This window comes from Hyla sarda, chromosome 8, assembly GCF_029499605.1.
Source record: "Hyla sarda isolate aHylSar1 chromosome 8, aHylSar1.hap1, whole genome shotgun sequence".
NCBI classification, from domain to species: Eukaryota; Metazoa; Chordata; class Amphibia; order Anura; family Hylidae; genus Hyla; species Hyla sarda.
Window position 1 is genome coordinate 99,545,104 of NC_079196.1, and position 18,668 is coordinate 99,563,771.

At 47.7% G+C, this 18,668-nt stretch overlaps 1 protein-coding gene and 1 long non-coding RNA gene across 5 annotated transcripts in view; one reads left to right on the forward strand and one right to left on the reverse strand.

The window, feature by feature from the left end:
- The window catches only part of CDK15 (cyclin dependent kinase 15), a 305,671-nt gene that overhangs the window by 33,249 nt on the left and 253,754 nt on the right, over positions 1 to 18,668 (reverse strand). Inside the window, exon 13 of one of the 4 annotated variants that reach the window (XM_056536952.1) lies at positions 2,157 to 2,296. The exons of the other annotated variants lie outside the window; for them this stretch is intronic. Coding sequence (XP_056392927.1) covers positions 2,271 to 2,296 — 26 coding nt within the window. The 3' untranslated portion in view covers positions 2,157 to 2,270. Of the gene's footprint in view, positions 1 to 2,156; positions 2,297 to 18,668 lie in introns of those variants that run through there. 4 annotated transcript variants of the gene reach the window in all.
- Positions 1 to 18,668, forward strand: part of LOC130285489 (uncharacterized) — a 45,067-nt gene that overhangs the window by 9,011 nt on the left and 17,388 nt on the right. The window lies entirely within an intron of this gene.

Below are 18,668 nucleotides of genomic sequence, written 5' to 3' on the forward strand. Positions count from 1 at the left end.
GACTCGCATCGTGGGACACGTCCGCATGCGAGCCCCAGTCCGTCACTCTTCAGCGCGCGTGTCTTCGTCCCCTAGGAGCTTTAAGATTTTAAGGGCCAGCACGCTCATTAGTGTAATCCACCTGTGGCTCATTTACAAATTCCTCCACCCTCCTCAGTTTCCTGCCGGATCTTTTGTGCCTTTGAGAAAGCGTTCCTCTGTACTGCCTTGCCGGGTATCAGATCTCTTGCTCTTGTGACTTGACCTTGCTCCTCTGCTGACTGCCTACTGAACTCCTGCTTCGCTTTGACTACGCTACTGTGACGCCTGCCCTGACCTTCTGCTATCCAGACTACAAGCGGCCTTATCCCTCCTGTGCCTCACATCTCCTCAGCTGCCTGTGTGGTCTAGCCGTGCCAGGGGTAGCGACCTGGGTGCCGCCTGCAGCAGCAAGTCCATCCCGCTTTGCGGGGGGCTTTGGTGAAAACCAGCGGCATCTTAGACTCCGCTCCCTGGTGTGGTCCGAGTCATCTACCACACAGGTCCAGCGGATCCACATCCACCCGGGTTCCTGTCTTCAGAAACGTGAGTGTTTCAGTAAGATCCGGCCATGGATCCCGCTGAGGTACCCCTGCCTGAAGTCGCGGATCTTCCCTCTGTTGTGGTACTTCAGTCGCAGCAGTTGGCCCAACAGGCACATCAATTTTCACAACTTTCAGCCATGATGTAACATCTTTTGGCCTTGCAACAGCAGCAGGTAGCAAATCTTGCCCACTCCCACCTCCAGCTCCTGCAAAGTCTTCTGGCTCCCAGCTGCGCCTGCCTTTGCCTTCCAAGTATGATGGGGATTCCAAGTCATGCAGAGGCTTTGTTACACAGTGCTCCATGCACTTGGCCTTTGTCATTAGTCTACTGTCCGGAAAAGCCCTGGCTTGGGCTACACCCCTTTGGGACCGTGGTGATCCAGTATCCCCCAATTTGTCATTCTTGGCAGAATTTTGCAGTGTCTTTGAGGAACCCGCACGTGCCTCTTCTGCTGAGACTGTGTTGCTGAACCTCTGTCAAGGGAATTCTACCGTTGGTAACTACGCGGTTCAATTCTGCATTCTAGCCTCTGAACTTGCCTGGAATAATGAGGCCTTGTGTGCCACATTCAAAAAAGGACTGTCAAGCAGGATTAAAGATGCCCTTGCAGCACGTGATCCTCATCTTCTTTGACAGAACTTATCCACATGGCCACATGCATTGATGTGCGTTTTGCCGAGAGACAGGAGGAATTGTGCTTAGAGAGGGAATCAGCCCGCCTGACACCCGTGTTTCAACGTCCACCTCTTCAGTTTCTTGCGCCTCTTGCCGAAGAGGTTATACAAGGAGATCGTTCTCGTCTTACGCAACAAGAGAGGTCACGACGACGCAATGAGGATTTGTGTTTGTATCGTGTCTCTGCAATGCTTAAGCCATTTTTCAAGAGTTTGTCAATGATATCTTCCGTGATCTTCCCTACACCTGTGTTGTCATATACCTAGATGACATCCTGATCTTCTCTTCCAACCTAGAGGAGCATCATATTCATGTTCGTCTGGTTCTTCAGCAACTTCGGAAGAATCATCTCTACGCCAAACTGGAGAAATGCCTGTTTGCAGGGGCGTAGCTAGAAACCACGGGGCCCCGGTGCGAAAAATTGCCCTGGGCCCCCCTACCACCTGACGACCCTCTTCCCCAATCCCGGACGACCCCTTACTTGGCTGCACAAAGATATCAGTGACTACAGCACTGATGGGACACATATAGTTGTGTATTCTCCTGACTGTGTCCCATCAGTGCTGTAGTCACTGATAGCGTTGTCCCTTTGGACCTGCCTGTTAGGCACTTATATAGTTGTGTATTCTCGTGACTAACAGGCAGGGCCAGGCAGACAAAACAGGCATTGAAGAATAATACGCCCATTTTTCTAGTTGGGGTCCAACTGCTGGGACCCCCACCAATCCCCAATCAGCTGTTTTAAAGTTATAACTCCCATCATGTCTAGAGAGCCTCAGGTATTATAGGAGTTGTAGTTTTTCAACAGCTGGAGAGCCATAGATTAGGGTACAGCATCACCCATCATCCCTGCAGAATTTACAACTGACTCCAGCTCTGATGGGACAGTCAGGAGAAAACACAATGATATCACTGACCTGAGTGACGTCTTCTCTGTTGTCTTTTCTTTCCTTTTCCATCTGGTCCAGACGTCAGGACGTCTTCCAGCTCCATCTTCTCTGCGGAGTCTGACACCCGGACATCATAGGTTCTCACTTTGTCAGTAGATCCTCATCCTCTGTATGAAGACAATAATCATTATTATTCTGCTAAATACTGTACCCCCTGAATATAATCCTGCCACACACTGTATCCCCTGAATATAATACTGCCACACACTGTATCCCCTGAATATAATACTGCCATCCACTGTATCCCCTGAATATAATACTGCCACCTACTGTACACCCTGAATATAATACTGCCACACACTGTATCCCCTGAATATAAAATTACCATCCACTGTACCCCCTGAATATAAAACTGCCATCTACTGTACCCCTGAATATAATACTGCCATCTACTGTACCCCTGAATATAATACTGCCATCTACTGTACCCCTGAATATAATACTGCCATCTACTGTACCCCCTGAATATAATACTGCCATCTACTGTACCCCCTGAATATAATACTGCCTCCTTCTTTACCCCCTGAATATAATATTTCCACCCACTGTATCCCCTGAATATAAAATTACCATCCACTGTACCCCTTGAATATAATACTGCCACCCACTGCACCCCCTGAATATAATACTGCCACCTACTGTACCCCAAATATAATACTGCCCCCTACCGTCCCCCCTGAATATAATTCTGCCACACACTGAGCCCCTGAATATAATCCTGCCACACACTGTGCCCCTGAATATAATACTGCCACACACTGTGCCCCTGAATATAATACTGCCACACACTGTACCCCTGAATATAATCCTGCCACACACTGTACCCCTGAACATAATCCTGCCACACATTGTGCCCCTGAATATAATACTGCCACACACTGTGCCCCTGAGTATAATACTGCCACACACTGTGCCCCTGAATATAAACCCTCAAAAATAACCATGCTATACACTGTACCCTCCCACACATCATACATACATATATCTTGCTTACACACATCTATCTTTCATACACACACATCATTCATACACACACATCATTCATACACACATCATACATACAGTACATAAACGCATCATTCATACACATGCCACCTCCGAACTCCCCCAACACATGCATAATACATACATACACACACATCTTACATACACATACATCATACATACACCCGCCGCCGGCAGATCCCTCTGCATAATTCATCTCCACACATCATACTTACATCCTTCTAGCTTACACACATCTCCACACATCATACATATACATCTTGCTTACACACATCTATCATTTATAAATAAACATCATTCATACATCATACATACAGTACATACACATACATAATTTATACACACGCTGCCTCTGGACCCCCCTCACATACATAATACATACGTACGCCTCCAGATCCCCCCAACATAATACATGTCCACACATCATACATATGCATCTTGCTTACACACATCTATCATTTATACACACACATCATACATACAGTACACATACATCATTCATACACACGCCGCCTCTGGACCCCCCCCCCCACACAGGCATAATACATACACATCATACATATACATACACCCGCCGCCTCCAGATCCCCCAACAAAATACATGTCCACACATCATACATATATCCTTCTAGCTTACACGCAACATTTATCATTCATACAACATAAATACAGTATATACACACACATCATTCATACACACGCTGCCTCCAGACCCCAAATCCCCCCCCTCCTCTGTGCCCCAAATCTCATATCATCCCTCCCCTCCCCCCCCTCCTCTGGACCCCATATCTCATATCACCCCCCCCCTCCTCTGGACCCCATATCTCATATCCGCCCCCCCCCCCTCCTCTGGACCCCATATGTCATATCACCCCCCCTCCTCTGGACCCCATATCTCATATCACCCCCCCCTCCTCTGGACCCCATATCTCATATCACCCCCCTCCTCTGGACCCCATATTTCATATCACCCCCCCCTCCTCTGGACCCCATATGTCATATCACCCCCCCTCCTCTGGACCCCATATCTCATATCACCCCCCCCCCTCCTCTGGACCCCATATCTCATATCACCCCCCCTCCTCTGGACCCCATATCTCATATAATCCCTCCCCCCCCCCTCCTCTGGACCCCATATCCCATATCTCATATCATCCCTCCCCCCCTCATCTGGACCCCATATCTCATATCACCCCCCCCAGTAGTCAGGTAGTCTCCTCAGATTTTTATATTGGGACGCCCCCCCCCCCTCCCTCCCTCCCTCCCCTCCAGTAGACCATTGTTTCCCAACCAGGCTGCCTCCAGCTGTTGCAAAACTACTGCAGTAGACAGTCCCCTTCACTTACCAGGTGGCTGCATCCAGCAGTGCACCACATTTCATCGACGATGCTGCTGCTGTAGGAGTCGGAGGCAAAAGACACCGCGCAGCTCCACCAGATGACTAGCGGTGCGCGGCCATACAGAAACGGCGGCGGCGTAATGACGTAGAGCTTAGTGATGCCCCCTTGCTGTGATTTTGGGAACGTCATTACGCAGCCACCATATCTGTACGGCCGCGCATCGCTCGTATGCTGGGGGAGGAGCCTCTGCGCAGCAGTGAAAGGTATTTCATCTAGGGACCCCAGGTCGGCACAATGAATGAAAGCCGGAGGCAGAGAGGCTTGCAGTGGCGGGCCCGGGGGACTTGCTGGCAGCGGCGGGCCCGGAACCTGTTGCTGTAGCATAGCATAGCACAGTATAGTATAGTGAAGTGGCAGGGGGGCCGCGCGGGCCCCCCTGGGCTACGGGCCCAGTCGCGATTGCGACCCTTGCGACCACTATAGCTACGCCACTGCCTGTTTGAGAAACCTAGTCTGTTTCTTGGCTACATTGTCTCTCATCAGGGCCTGCAGATGGATCCAGATAACTTGTTTGAAATGGGGTCATTCTTCCTTGACAGGAGGACATCCTGGAATACGCAAGACTCTTCTTATTTCCCGACCCTACTGGTGGCCCCATCTTGAACGTGATGTGATTTTATTCGGTCCTGTGTAACATGTGCCCGTGACAAAACTCCTCGACAAAGTCCTGCAGGACTCTTACAGTCTTTACCCATTCCGGAGACTCCCTGGTCCCATATTGCCATGGATTTTATCACCGATTTGCCACCTTCTCATAATAACACTGTCATCTGGGTCGTTTTAGATCGGTTTTCCAAGATGGCTCATTTCATTCCTCTACCAGGTCTTCCTTCTGCCCCGCAGCTGGCGAAGTACTTCTTGTTGCATGTCTTTCGTTTACATGGTCTTCCTCAGCATATTGTTTCGGATCGAGGTGTGCAGTTTGTCTCTAAGTTCTGGCGAGCCCTTTGTAACCATCTGGACATCAATCTGGACTTCTCCTCGGCCTACCACCCTCAGTCCAACAATCAGGTGGAGAGGGTTAATCAAATCATTGAGACTTATCTTCGGCATTTTGTTTCAAGGGATCACCCCTCTTCCTCAGGTCAAGGTCACCCATGACCTGAGGAAGAGGGGTGATCCCTCGAAACGCGTTGTCTGTCCTTTATGAAGCAATAAAGACTGAATTCTTTATCACACCTGAAGTCTCTCACCTAATTGACCACCAACACGGATCCTGCGAGCGCCAGAGGAGTATCCGATTTTTCCAATCTGTGACCTCTGCCATGGGCACAGAACTCGCATCTTGACTGAACCGCCTCGACTATCTCGAGAAACGGAAGGACACAGGCTGCCGCGGATCACATCATTTCCATACTAAGCCCACAACGGTGTCGCGCTCGCAGCACGACACAATAAGGTGAGCAATTTTCCATCCCCATTCCACCTGACTCTTGTCCCCACGAGGTAACGGCACAGGGTGCGCTGGTCTTTTGTTCCCTTTTTCCCTTCTCTTTTTCAAGTCCTCAAGCCTCTTGTCATAAATCGGTTCTCTCAGAAGAATCTTGTCCCCACACCTGTCTCCAGCTCATCTGACGTCTACAAAGCTAAACAGATTCTTGCTGCGAAAACTGTGAGAGGTAAACAATTTTTTTTGGTCGACTGGGAGGGTTACGGTCCTGAGGAGAGAACTTGGGAGCCTGAGGAGAACATCCTGGACCGTGACCTTCTCAGGAGTTTTCTCTCTCGTAAAAACGGGGAGACCAAATGGGGGGTTACTGTTACGTTATGCGCTCTGGCCACACACACTGGCCGTGAGCGCATGGTCCCCTTACCTTCTGCTGCTGACAGGGCTGGGACTCGCATCTCGGAACGCGCCCGCATGCAAGCCCCAGTCCGTCACTCACCGGATGTTTCTCCTGCCTCTGCCTCTCTGCTCCGGTGCGTGTGTCCCCGTCCCCTAGGGTGCCCACGCCAGAACTTTAAGATTTAAAGGACCAGTATGCTCATTAGTGTAATCCACCTGTGGCTCATTTATAAATTCCTCAACCCTCCTCAGTTCCCTGCCGGATCTTTGTTGCCTTGTGCCTTTGAGAAAGTGTTCCTCTGTATTGCCTTGCCATGTATCAGATCTCTTGCTCTTGTGACTTGAACTTGCTCCTCTGCTGCCTGCCTACTGAACTTCTGCTTTGCTTTGACTGCGCTACTGTTCCACCTGCCCTGACCTTCTGCTATCCAGACTATGAGCTGCCTTATCCCTCCTGTGAATATCTTCAAGGCAGCATTAGGGTAGCACCTGTGAGGCCATGCACCTATATTAGCCAACTCAGGTGGGGCTTGCAGCTTGCCTCCCTCCTCCCATTGCATGTGTGCTCAGTCACGCTGGAGGGTACCTGGGAGGAGGCTGTGAGTCGACCGAATGCTGCCGTAATTGCCCACTGGCCCCTGTTTTGCTTGGATTAGCGTTAGGTCCCGCGCCATTTTGAGAAACCTTGGCATTGGTGTGCGGGCCCTGGTATGTCCTTCATATAAGGATATACTGGCGAATGTCTCAATTTTAACATCAGTGTTGAGGGATAGCCAATGTCATTGTATACATCAACCACAGTAATGCACCCATATTCCTGTATTGTATTATTCTAATTGTGCTCAGTCACGCTGGAGGGTACCTGGGAGTAGGCTGTGAGTCGACCGAATGCTGCCCTAATTGCCCACTGGCCCGTTTTGCTTATCACGCACAGGTAGGATTAGCGTTAGGTCCCGCGCCATTTTGAGAAACCTTGGCGTTAGGTCCCGCGCCAATTTTAACATCAGTGTTGAGGGATAGCCAATGTCATTGTATACATCAACCACAGTAGTGCACCCATATTCCTGTATTGTATTATTCTAATTGTTACACATCCACACCGTCTATCTGGTGTAGGATTCTATTGTGGCACTTGTAGTCCGCTGCAGGCATCCTCCATTGTATGCATTTTTATGCTGGGGATCGCCCAATTCAGGGGCCAACGTCCTGACGCCAGCCCTAGAGTGTGACGTGACGGTGGGCGGTGCGTGAACTGACGACATTACCACGCTCAGCGTTAGTTGTGCAAGCAAGCGCAACTTCTCTGACAGTGAGTGAATGTGAAGGTTCTGCACTCAATTCCTAGGGGTACTAGTACTACTATCTACCTGGCTAGTGGGTCTGGGGGGAGGGGGTTAATCTGGGGGTACTACCTTCCTACTGGGGGGGAGAGGGGGTTAATCTGGGCCCCCCCCCCAGTAGGCAGGTAGTACCCCCAGATTAACCCCCTCTTCCCCCAAATAGGAAGGTAGAACCCCCAGATTAACCCCCTCTTCTGGGGGGTACTGCCTACTGGGGGCAGGGGGTTAATCTGGGGGTACTACCTGCCTACTGGGCGGAGGGGGTTAATCTGGGGTACTACCTGCCTACTGGGGGAAGGGGGTTAATCTCGGGGTGCTTCATGCCTACTGAGGGGGAGGGGGTTAATCTGGGGGTACTACCTGCCTACCAGGGGGGTGGGGTCTAATATGGGGCTACTACCTGTCTACTGGGGGGAGGGGGTAATCTGGGGGTACTACCTACCTACTGGGGGTTAATCTGGGGGTACTACCTGCCTGCTGGTGGGAGGGGGTCAATCTTGGGGTACTACCTGCCTACTGGGGGGAGGGGGTCAATCTGGGGGTACAACCTGCCTACTGGGGATCTAATTTGGGGGTACTACCTGTCTACTGGGACGGGGGGGGGGTTAACATAGGGGGAGAATGTCACATGGGGGAAGATGAGACGGGGTAGGGATGGGAAGGGGAGAATGTGACATGGGGGGGGATAGAAATGAAATGGGGAGAATGTGATTAGGGGGGAATAGAAATCAAATGGGGGGAGATTGGACATTAAATGGGAGGATTTCACTATTTGCTTATAATATTGAAATTGCAATATTTAGGTCCATAATCGCAATTGCACAGTTTCCTCATATCGTGCAGCCCTACTAACTATGTACCTGGCTACCTAACTACCTACATCAGTGTTTCCCAACCAGGGTGCAAAACTATGACTCCCAGCATGCCAGGAAAGCCAGAGGTCATCTGGGCGCTGTAGTTTTGCAACAGCTGGAGGCACCATGGTTGGAGACTGTTGGGCACCATGCTCTGTTACTGAGTGGGACACCAAGGGGGGCATTATTAAAGGCCTATAGATGAGGAGATTGTGTAGTGTTAAGGAGAGCACTGGAAAAATGCAGGTTCTGCAGATGAAGAGAGATGAAGTTTTGGCTTGAAGAAGACATCATGGCGGTCTGAGTCAGACGGGGAAGAAAAGGAAAGAGGACAACGCTGATCAGAAAAGACATGACCTGTGAGTTCCTTCGTGTAGCTGTAATCCCTTATATGGGGTATATATCCTGTGTACAGCTGGTATATAATCTCTATATGGTCCTGTATATATAATTTTTTTTGCGTGCGTAAGGTGGGGAGGGGGTGGGGGGGGCCTTCATGTCTATTTTGCTTGGGGCCCCCAAATTCCTTCAAACAGCCCTGAACTTTAGCATAGCCATGCTGTCTATAACTGACTTGACTTGACTGAAGGTAGTGACAGCAGACATAGGTGACTTGACTTACTTACTAGTGGCTGCAATTTAGGCTTGAGGCCTCCAGATGTGATGGACACTGGCTCTGAGACGTTTGAACTGAACTTGACCTCAGGATCTAAAAGAGTATAGAGACAGATTGCAGCTCCTCCCTTCCTTATAAAGGAGGGCTGAGCAAGGAGCCTATAGGCCAACTGTGGGTCACCTGGTGCTCTTTGGGTAACATAACATGTGACTTAAACATGTGACAACCACTATCATGTGACTAACAATCATGTGACCATATCAAAGGTCCTTTACACTAAATAAATAACTTATACACATTATGAGGGAACACTGCAGGTGAGCCCTGAGGACGTACAGGTACTCAACCTGACAGGACTGTAGGAGCATATCCCGTACTGGGACATCACATATATATCATATATATATATCATATCATATACATGCTGTACACACACACAACAGACTATAAATGCATGTAAGAGAAATAGTTCACATCACACATGTTCACACACTAGATCAGTGTTTCCCAATCAGGGTGCCTCCAGCGGTCCAGCTGTTGCAAAACTACAACTTCCAGCATGCCCGGACAGCCTCTGGCTGCACTAGATATAAATATACTTACTTTTACTGAGAGCTTGCTGGGGGCAGAAAATACTTTAGCAGCTAGGTGTTGATGACCAGATTCAGTGCTTCATGGAGCCTGCAGGCTACCTCACCCATCAGCCAATCTACCAGAGCAGCAGGAGGGGGGAGGAGATACTGGTGGTGGGGGGGGGGTTGTTAAAGAAGCCCAGCCTTTCGCTGCCAGCACTACATGAATAGCCTCTGCTGAGAGCTTTTAAGAAGCAACGAGGCTCACTTTTAATGGTGCTGACTGCACTCCCACACATTCCCCGAGCCGCAAACACTGTAGCAGCCCGCAGGTGGCCCCCTGGGAAATGGGGGCCCTGGGCAATTGCCCAGTTTGCCCCACCTTAACGCCGGCCCTGCAAGTCTTTAGGACTGTACAACTGTAGGTCTCTCAAATAAGTAAATGACAAGTAATCAAGACAAAGGGACATTCAGAAAAAAGCAGAGAGGTCCATGTTTGTAGGTGCTTAGAATCTAAATGGGAGAATGACACAATAGGTAGAAGGTGCTTTTTTTGTTCAGTGGAATAGACCCCATTGTTCACAAAAGTAAATAAAAGCTGCATGAACCCACAATCTAGTTACTATTTGGGTCAATACTGATCTGATAAATAAATTTAATAAAAGTATATCACAAAATACCTTTACTTTTTTGTGATCTGCGGTATATCCACAATGTTGCTTTCATGATTTTTTATTCCGAGTTCTTGATTCCCCAGTTTAGACTATAATGCCACAAACCTGACCTGATAGAACAGGTAAATTCTACCCAATGTTGTGCCTACTGATTTGCTGCTTAAAAGTATGTTTGGAAGTTGAGAACAGAGCAGAACCATTGAATGCAAATGTTTTTCATTATAAGGCTCGTATTAGTGCTTGTCTCTTGGCACTGCTGTAACACAAACTTTTCTATGAGTTCTGCTATGTGGCTAATGCACATTCATGGCAATTCTATGCGGTGGGATCAATATTTACAGTGCAGATACAATCATTGGCTTTTACTTCTGTACAGGTACTACAGTTAAAATGTCTGCAAGCTGACACCACTATGTAGGTACCATGAGGCAGCAGTTTGGTGTAAGCAGAACTAAAAACTGTTTGGAGGTGACACTAGTGTGAGGGCTGGGTATTAATGTATATGCCATTTCAGAAACGTTTTACATATCATAGAGAAATTTCAAAGGTTTTCGGAGGGGTCTGGGTGCTGAGACCCCCCATTGATTATCGGCTCCATAGATTCTCAATGACATATCAAACAACAGTTACAGTTTAAAGTCAATATACTGCAATCCCTTTAAAGTGTACCTGTCTTCAACAAAAGCTTTTTATATAATGTAGATAACACCATTATATGTATATTTTTCATATACATTGGTTAAAAATGTGTATATTTTTGTCCCTGCAGCTATTGCCTGTGTTTCTCTGTGAGGAGTCCAAATACAGGAAGCGTGGGTGGACAAGCAGGGCTCTGTGCGGGCTCCTGGCTTGTCAATCATCCTGCTGTGTGAGCCGGAAGCGTATCACAGAGCCTTAGTGTACAGAGCCCTGCTTGTCCTCAGTGCACAGAGCCCTGCTTGTCCTCAGTGGACAGAGCCCTACTTGTCCTCACTGCACAGAGCCCTGCTTGTCCTCAGTGTACTGAGCCCTGCTTGTCCTCAGTGTACCAAGCCCTGCTGGTCCTCAGTGTACCAAGCCCTGCTGGTCCTCAGTGTACCCATCCCTGCTTGTTCTCCGTGCACAGAGCCCTGCTTGTCCTCATTGTACAGAGCCCTGCTTGTCCTTAGTGCACAGAGCCCTGCTTGTCCTCAGTGTACAGAGCCCTGCTTGTCCTCAGTGTACAGAGCCCTGCTTGTCTTCAGTGTACAGAGCCCTGCTTGTCTTCAGTGTACAGAGCCCTACTTGTCCTCACTGCACAGAGCCCTGCTGGTCCTCAGTGTACAGAGCCCTACTTGTCCTCAGTGTACAGAGCCCTGCTTGTCTTCAGTGTACAGAGCCCTGCTTGTCTTCAGTGTACAGAGCTCTGCTTTTCCTCAGTGTACAGAGCCCTGCTTGTCGTCAGCGTACAGAGCCCTACTTGTCCTATGTGCACAGAGCCCTTCTCCCTCATCCAAAACTCCATCGTCCAAAACGCCGTCATGCCTCAGATTATTCTCCCTCAGACGCAACTTCCTGCTGAATAGTAGAGCCGACGCTGCACAGCATTGTATAGCAGAGTCAAAACTGTGAAACTTGCACATGTATACTACAGACACTACATGTGCTACAGAGTCTGTATAGCAGAGCCGATATTGAATAACATGTACAGCAGAACCTGTACAGCAGAGAGCCGACACTGACTCGATTCTGCTGCACGTCAGGAAAGTTTTTCATCTGAGGAATGACGGAGTTTCGGATGAGAGACTTTAGGCTGACAAAGGAGGGAAGAGGGAGTTGCCGCTGACACCTGACGGAGATTGGCCCGAGGGAGAAGGCGGGACACCGTTTCACCAGAAGGAGGACAGAGTTATGTCTGACGACTAACCATGTCCTTAAATGGACACCGTACACCCATACTTCCTGTATTTGGTTTCCTCATAGAGACACACATGCAATAGTTGCAGGGACAATAATATACACATTTTTTCACCAATCTATATTACAAATATACACATAATTGTATTATTTGCATTACATTAAAAGTTTTTGTTGACGACAGGTACACTTTAAGGACATAGACAGTTTTCATTTTTGTGATTTCATTTTTTACTTTTACTTTTTCTATTTACAGAACTGTTTAAGGCTCATTTATATTGTATGTTTTCATGGCACCCTTCATAAGGTATTGATGAGAGTATGATTACAGTGATACACAATTTGTAGCGTTTTTTTTTATGTTTTCCTACTTTTTTTGCATTTTGAGCTGTATTTTATATGGTACAATTTTAAGGTAGATGGGTCTTTTTGACCCTTTTTCATTCCATGTTTTTTGGGATGTAAGTGGACCAGTAACATGTCACTTCTGGCACTGAGATTATCTTCAGTGTCTATAGTATTCCCAGTGCAAATTAATTTAGTTCTACATGCTTGTGCATGTATGCTAGTAATCACAGACAAGTTTCTTGATGCTTTTATGAGTGCTGTTAGCCTATGTTATTTATTTATTTAGTTTGTAAAATCTGTAGATGAAAATCTGTGTTTTGCAGCATATCTCTCATAAAGGGATCAGAAGAAGAAAGGGGCAGTGTAATACTGCATCTCCCACTAGCACAAAATAAAAACTCTCAAATTGTATGATGGATTTTTCAGTACCAGACTCCTCATCTACTGTATTTTATGCAATATACAGCACTGTATGAGCTATATGTAATCTGAGCACTGTTCATTTTGTCTGCCAGCTGTGATCAGATGTGTCCCAGCCTTGCCTTAGGTGGAGGCCTATTTGGTCTTCACTTCATATTGCACATCCCTTTTTCGTAGGGTTGCCACCCTGCCGGTATTTTACCGGCATAGCCGGTATTTTCATCTACATTCCGGGCTGTGGCGGTAAGTTTGGATGAAAAATACCGACCATGCAATGGCCGGTATTTTTCATTCACTGACAGGGGCGGACTGAGCAGCATCCCCAGAAGAGCACTGCTTTCATGACCGGCAACTAAATTTTGCCTGTGACCTGCAGGCTGCCGCACTACAGTTTCAGCCCCCGACACAAATCCCACTGACTGTCGGGCCGTACAATGCCCAGGTCTGAGTCACCAGCCTGTGACAGGGAGAGCTCCGTGCAATGACAGGAAGAGATTGTACAGTGCTGTGGAGGGGGTGTGCACCTCCTGTCTCCTCTCTCCCCCTCCCCCGCCTTCTCTCTGCCGTGCAGTCTTACAACCCTCCATAAGCAGAGCAGGGAGGGGAGAGGAGGAGAGGCCGTGTATCCTGTCTCCCTTTGCTGCGCAGGGCGGGTGAGTGTCTGTGTATATATGTGTCTGTATGTGATTATATGTGTCTGTGTATATGTGTCTGTGTATATATGTGTCTGTGTATATATGTGTCTGTGTATACAGTGGTCCCTCAACATATGATATTAATTGGTTCCAGGAGAACCATCATATGTTGAAACCATCATATGTCGAGTACATATGTCTATGTAAAAATGGTAATTGGTTCTGGGGCCTCGGAACCATTGTATGTTGAATACATATCTCTATCGGAAACTGCTAATTGGTTCTGGGATGACCATTGTATGTGGAGTGTATGGGGAGTGTTTAACAAACCAGGGTGCCCTCGCTGTTGCATAACTACAACTCCCAGCATGCATGTACAGCCATTGACTGTCTGGGCATGCTGGGAGTTATAGTTTTGCAACAGCTGGAGGCACACTCATAGGGAAACATTGATGTATGGGGTGTATAGTGTGTATATGTATTGAATGTGATGTGTGACATCGCATACAGTACTGTACAGTTCATTAAATACCTTCAGGGGGGACAGAATGTCCTCTATTACCATCCTGCCGACTACAGCTCTATAGGAAAGGAAGGGGAGGGCAGCCAGCAGCTCATTGGATGCTGCAGGCTATTGGCTATGGCTGTACTGGGGGGCGAGGCTTACACGGAGCTCACAGTGGAAGCCTGTATGAGTTAGCAGGACAGCATGTGAGTAACAGGAGGCAGACGGGCACACGGGGACATTATACAACTATCTGTCAGTTGCTGAAGTTGTCAGCGCTGTCAGATAGCTGTTTGTATGATGGACCCGACACACAGCAGCATCATATGTCGAGGCTGCCTTCAACATACGATGGGCTCTCAGAGACCATCATATGTTGAAATGATCATATGTCGGGGCCATCATAAGTCAGGGGGTCACTGTATATGTGTCTATGTCAGTGTCTGTGTGTGTGTGTGGGGGGGGGGAACTGCCTAATGTGGGGGACAACTAATCTGGGTTACAACTATGCTGCCTTATCTGGGGGCAACTATACTAATCTGGGGGACAACTATGCTCGTAATCTGGGGGACAACTATACTGATCTGGGGGACAACTATGCTCCTAATCTGGGGGACAACTATGCTCCTAATCTGGGGGACAAGTATACTGATCTGGGGGACAACTATGCTCCTAATCTGGGGGACAGCTATGCTCCTAATCTGGGGGACAACTATACTGATCTGGGGGACAACTATGCTCCTAATCTGGGGGACAACTATGCTGCCTAATCTGTGGGACAACTATGCTCCTAATCTGGGGGACAACTATGCTCCTAATCTGGGGGACAACTATGCTCCTAATCTGGGGGACAAGTATACTGATCTGGGGGACAACTATGCTCCTATTCTGGGGGACAACTATGCTCCTAATCTGGGGGACAACTATACTGATCTGGGGGACAACTATGCTCCTAATCTGGGGGACAACTATGCTGCTAATCTGGGGGACAACTATGCTCCTAATCTGGGGGACAACTATGCTCCTAATCTGGGTGATAACTATGCTCCTAATCTGGGGGACAACTATGCTCCTAATCTGGGGGACAGCTATGCTCCTAACCTGGGGGAAAACTATGTTGCCTGATCTGGGGGACAACTATGCTGCCTAATCTGGGGGACAACTATGCTGCCTAATCTCGGGGACAACTATGCTGCCGAATCTGGGGGACAACTATGCTCCCAATCTGGGGGACAACTATGCTCCTAATCTGGGGGACAACTATGCTCTTAATCTGGGGGACAACTATGCTCCTAATCTGGGGGACAACTATGCTCCTAATCTGGGGGGCAAGTATGCTCCTAATCTGGGGGACAACTATGCTCCTAATCTGGGGGACAACTATACTGATCTGGGGGACAACTATGCTCCTAATCTTTGGGACAACTATGCTGCCTAATCTGGGGGACAACTATGCTCCTAATCTGGGGGACAACTATGCTCCTAATCTGGGGGACAGTTATGCTCCTAACCTGGGGGACAACTATGCTGCCTGATCTGGGGGACAACTATGCTGCCTAATCTGGGGGACAACTATGCTGCCGAATCTGGGGGACCACTATGCTCCCAATCTGGGGGACAACTATGCTCCTAATCTGGGGGACAACTATGCTCCTAATCTGGGGGACAGCTATGCTCCTAATCTGGGGGACAACTATGCTCCTAATCTGGGGGACAGTTATGCTCCTAACCTGGGGGACAACTATGCTGCCTGATCTGGGGGACAACTATGCTGCCTAATCTGGGGGACAACTATGCTGCCGAATCTGGGGGACCACTATGCTCCCAATCTGGGGGACAACTATGCTCCTAATCTGGGGGACAACTATGCTCCTAATCTGGGGGACAACTATGCTCCTAATCTGGGGGACAACTATGCTCCTAATCTGGGGGACAACTATGCTCCAAATCTAGGGGACAACTATGCTCCTAATCTGGGGGACAGCTATGCTCCTAACCTGGGGGATAACTATGCTGCCTGATCTGGGGGACAACTATTCTGCCTAATCTGGGGGACAACTATGCTGCCTGATCTGGGGAAAAACTACCCGGCCCTCCACAATATTTTTAGTTTCTCATGTGGCCCCATGGGATAAATAATTGCCCGCCCCATTCCTCCTCAACCCCGGACATTCCTTAACCTGGAGCCGCCCGGGGAAAGGAGAAAGTGAAGACAAGAGACTGGTGAGACCTCTCTGCAAAATTGTGTATTTAATGCAGTGTTTCCCAACCAGGGTGCCTCCAGCTGTTGCAAAACTATTACTCCCAGCATGCCCAGACAGCCTTTGGCTGTCCGGGCATGCTGGGAATTGTAGTTTTGCAATAGCTGGAGGCACCCTGGTTGGGAAACACTGATTTAATGTTTTAATGTGTGAAACTATCTGCTGCGCTCTGTATCTAATCCTGTCATGTGTGATACTGTCTGCTGAGCCTGTATATCCAAATCTGTCATGTGGGATATGAGCCTGTGTATCTAAACCTGTCATGTGCAATACTGTCTGCTGAGCCTGTGTATCTAATCCTGTCATGTGTGATACTGTCTGCTGAGCCTGTGTATCTAATCCTATCATGTGTGATACTGTCTGCTGATCCTGTATATCCACATCTGTCATGTGGGATACTATCTGCCGAACCTGTGCATCTAAATCTGTCATGTGTGATACTGTCTGATTAGCCTGTTTATCTGACGTTGCGCAGGGGGACGTCACTCGTCATCAGAGAGAGCCAGCGTTTCTGTCGCGCACCACCACTACCGCCGCCACTGGCATAAATAGGGTTTTGGTAGGTATTCTCTAAATGTAAATTTTTTGTGCGATATAGGAAAATTCCCCCCGCATATATATTGTATCCCTCCAATCCCCTATGCCATTTCTTAAACCCCCCTCCCATCCCCCGTGCCATTTCTTAAACCCCTGATCCCTCAGCCCCTGTGTAATCGGGCCCCTCCCCTTTTGTAGCCCCACCCCCACATAGCCACACCCATGACCGGTATTTTTCTGAGGGAAAGGTGGCAACCCTACTTTTTCGTGATACCATATTAAACAGGCAATAATTATATAGAAAAAGCTCAAATAAGAGAAATCTATATGTGTCTAATTAGGATGTAAATGGCATGACCAAATACCATGGACCATGAGTGATGATGCATGTATGTAAAAATATTGTCATTCTCCCATGTCCCTTCTGTTTTTTTCGCACCAATAAAATCACAATCCAAAATGGCCTGGGGGGGGGGGGGTATTGAAATAATCTAAGATCTGGGAAAATATGTCTAGGCTATATGGAAACTGAAAATTCATTGGAGAAATATCTTCTTTAGACTAATCTGTTCTGCTTTAAATAACGGTCACAAAAATTGCACTAATTAGATGAAGAATTGTTCACACTATTATGGCTAGTTCATAGAACTGACACTATTATGGCTAGTTTAACATAACTCAAACTTCCCTGGATTTTCCAAATTAAATTAGAACTCTAATTTGTTACAGTGTGTCACCCCAGTAATAAGGTGGGGTGTGTCAAAAGGCAAAGACAATGGGTGGGGTCAAGGGGACGACAAAATTAGATTTCGCCTAGGGTGACAAAAATCTTTGCACCTGCCTGGAGCAAGACCTTAAATTAGCCAAGGTTAGCCAATTTCCCATGAGCATATAAATGGCATTTTATTTTTTCCCATACATTTTCTCCCTAGTTTCTGGATATTTTCAGCATCGTCTCCCTAACTCGATACCTTCGTCCTGCCTGCTCACCATATCTCTTTTTGCTTCCACCTTTCTCCTCTCGTACCTCTGTATTTATATCTATTCTGTCTCTCTCTCTATCTCTGTTCCTATACGCTGTTGCAGGCACTTTCATCTGTTCCCTTGGGGACTGGATATGTCACCACGGGATTTGCTTGTCCGCCTCTCATACAGTGGCAGAGCCCCATGGCTTTGACAAACCTCATTTAATTGGGAGGAAGCCAGGAGGGTTTGAAAGAACTCGCATGTCTACGAAACTCCTTTTATCAGGCATAATTTAAACTCTGCATGGGAAAAAAAAACCTATATGTAGAAAAGAAAGTCAAACTCCCTCCTGCTGTGAAGCCCCCCTCTTCCCTCTGCAGATAGGCAGGTTCATATAAGATTCTATCTTTTTATTTTTATAAAATTGTCAGTGTAGATTTACCTTCTGTGGCTGTCTAAGGAGTGAAGAGGAATACAGATAGAGCCGTCCTTTAGTGTCATGATTACTACTCTGTCTGCCTCAATATTTACAGGAGATAAATTCAGATTTTCTTATATTCTGTAAAGAGGGATTATAGTGGTAATATTAACAGTGAGGCCCCTAACAGTGTCTATAAGTACATATTGTAAACAGTGACTACTGTTATATAATGACGTTCTTTCACACATACACATTATTAATGAT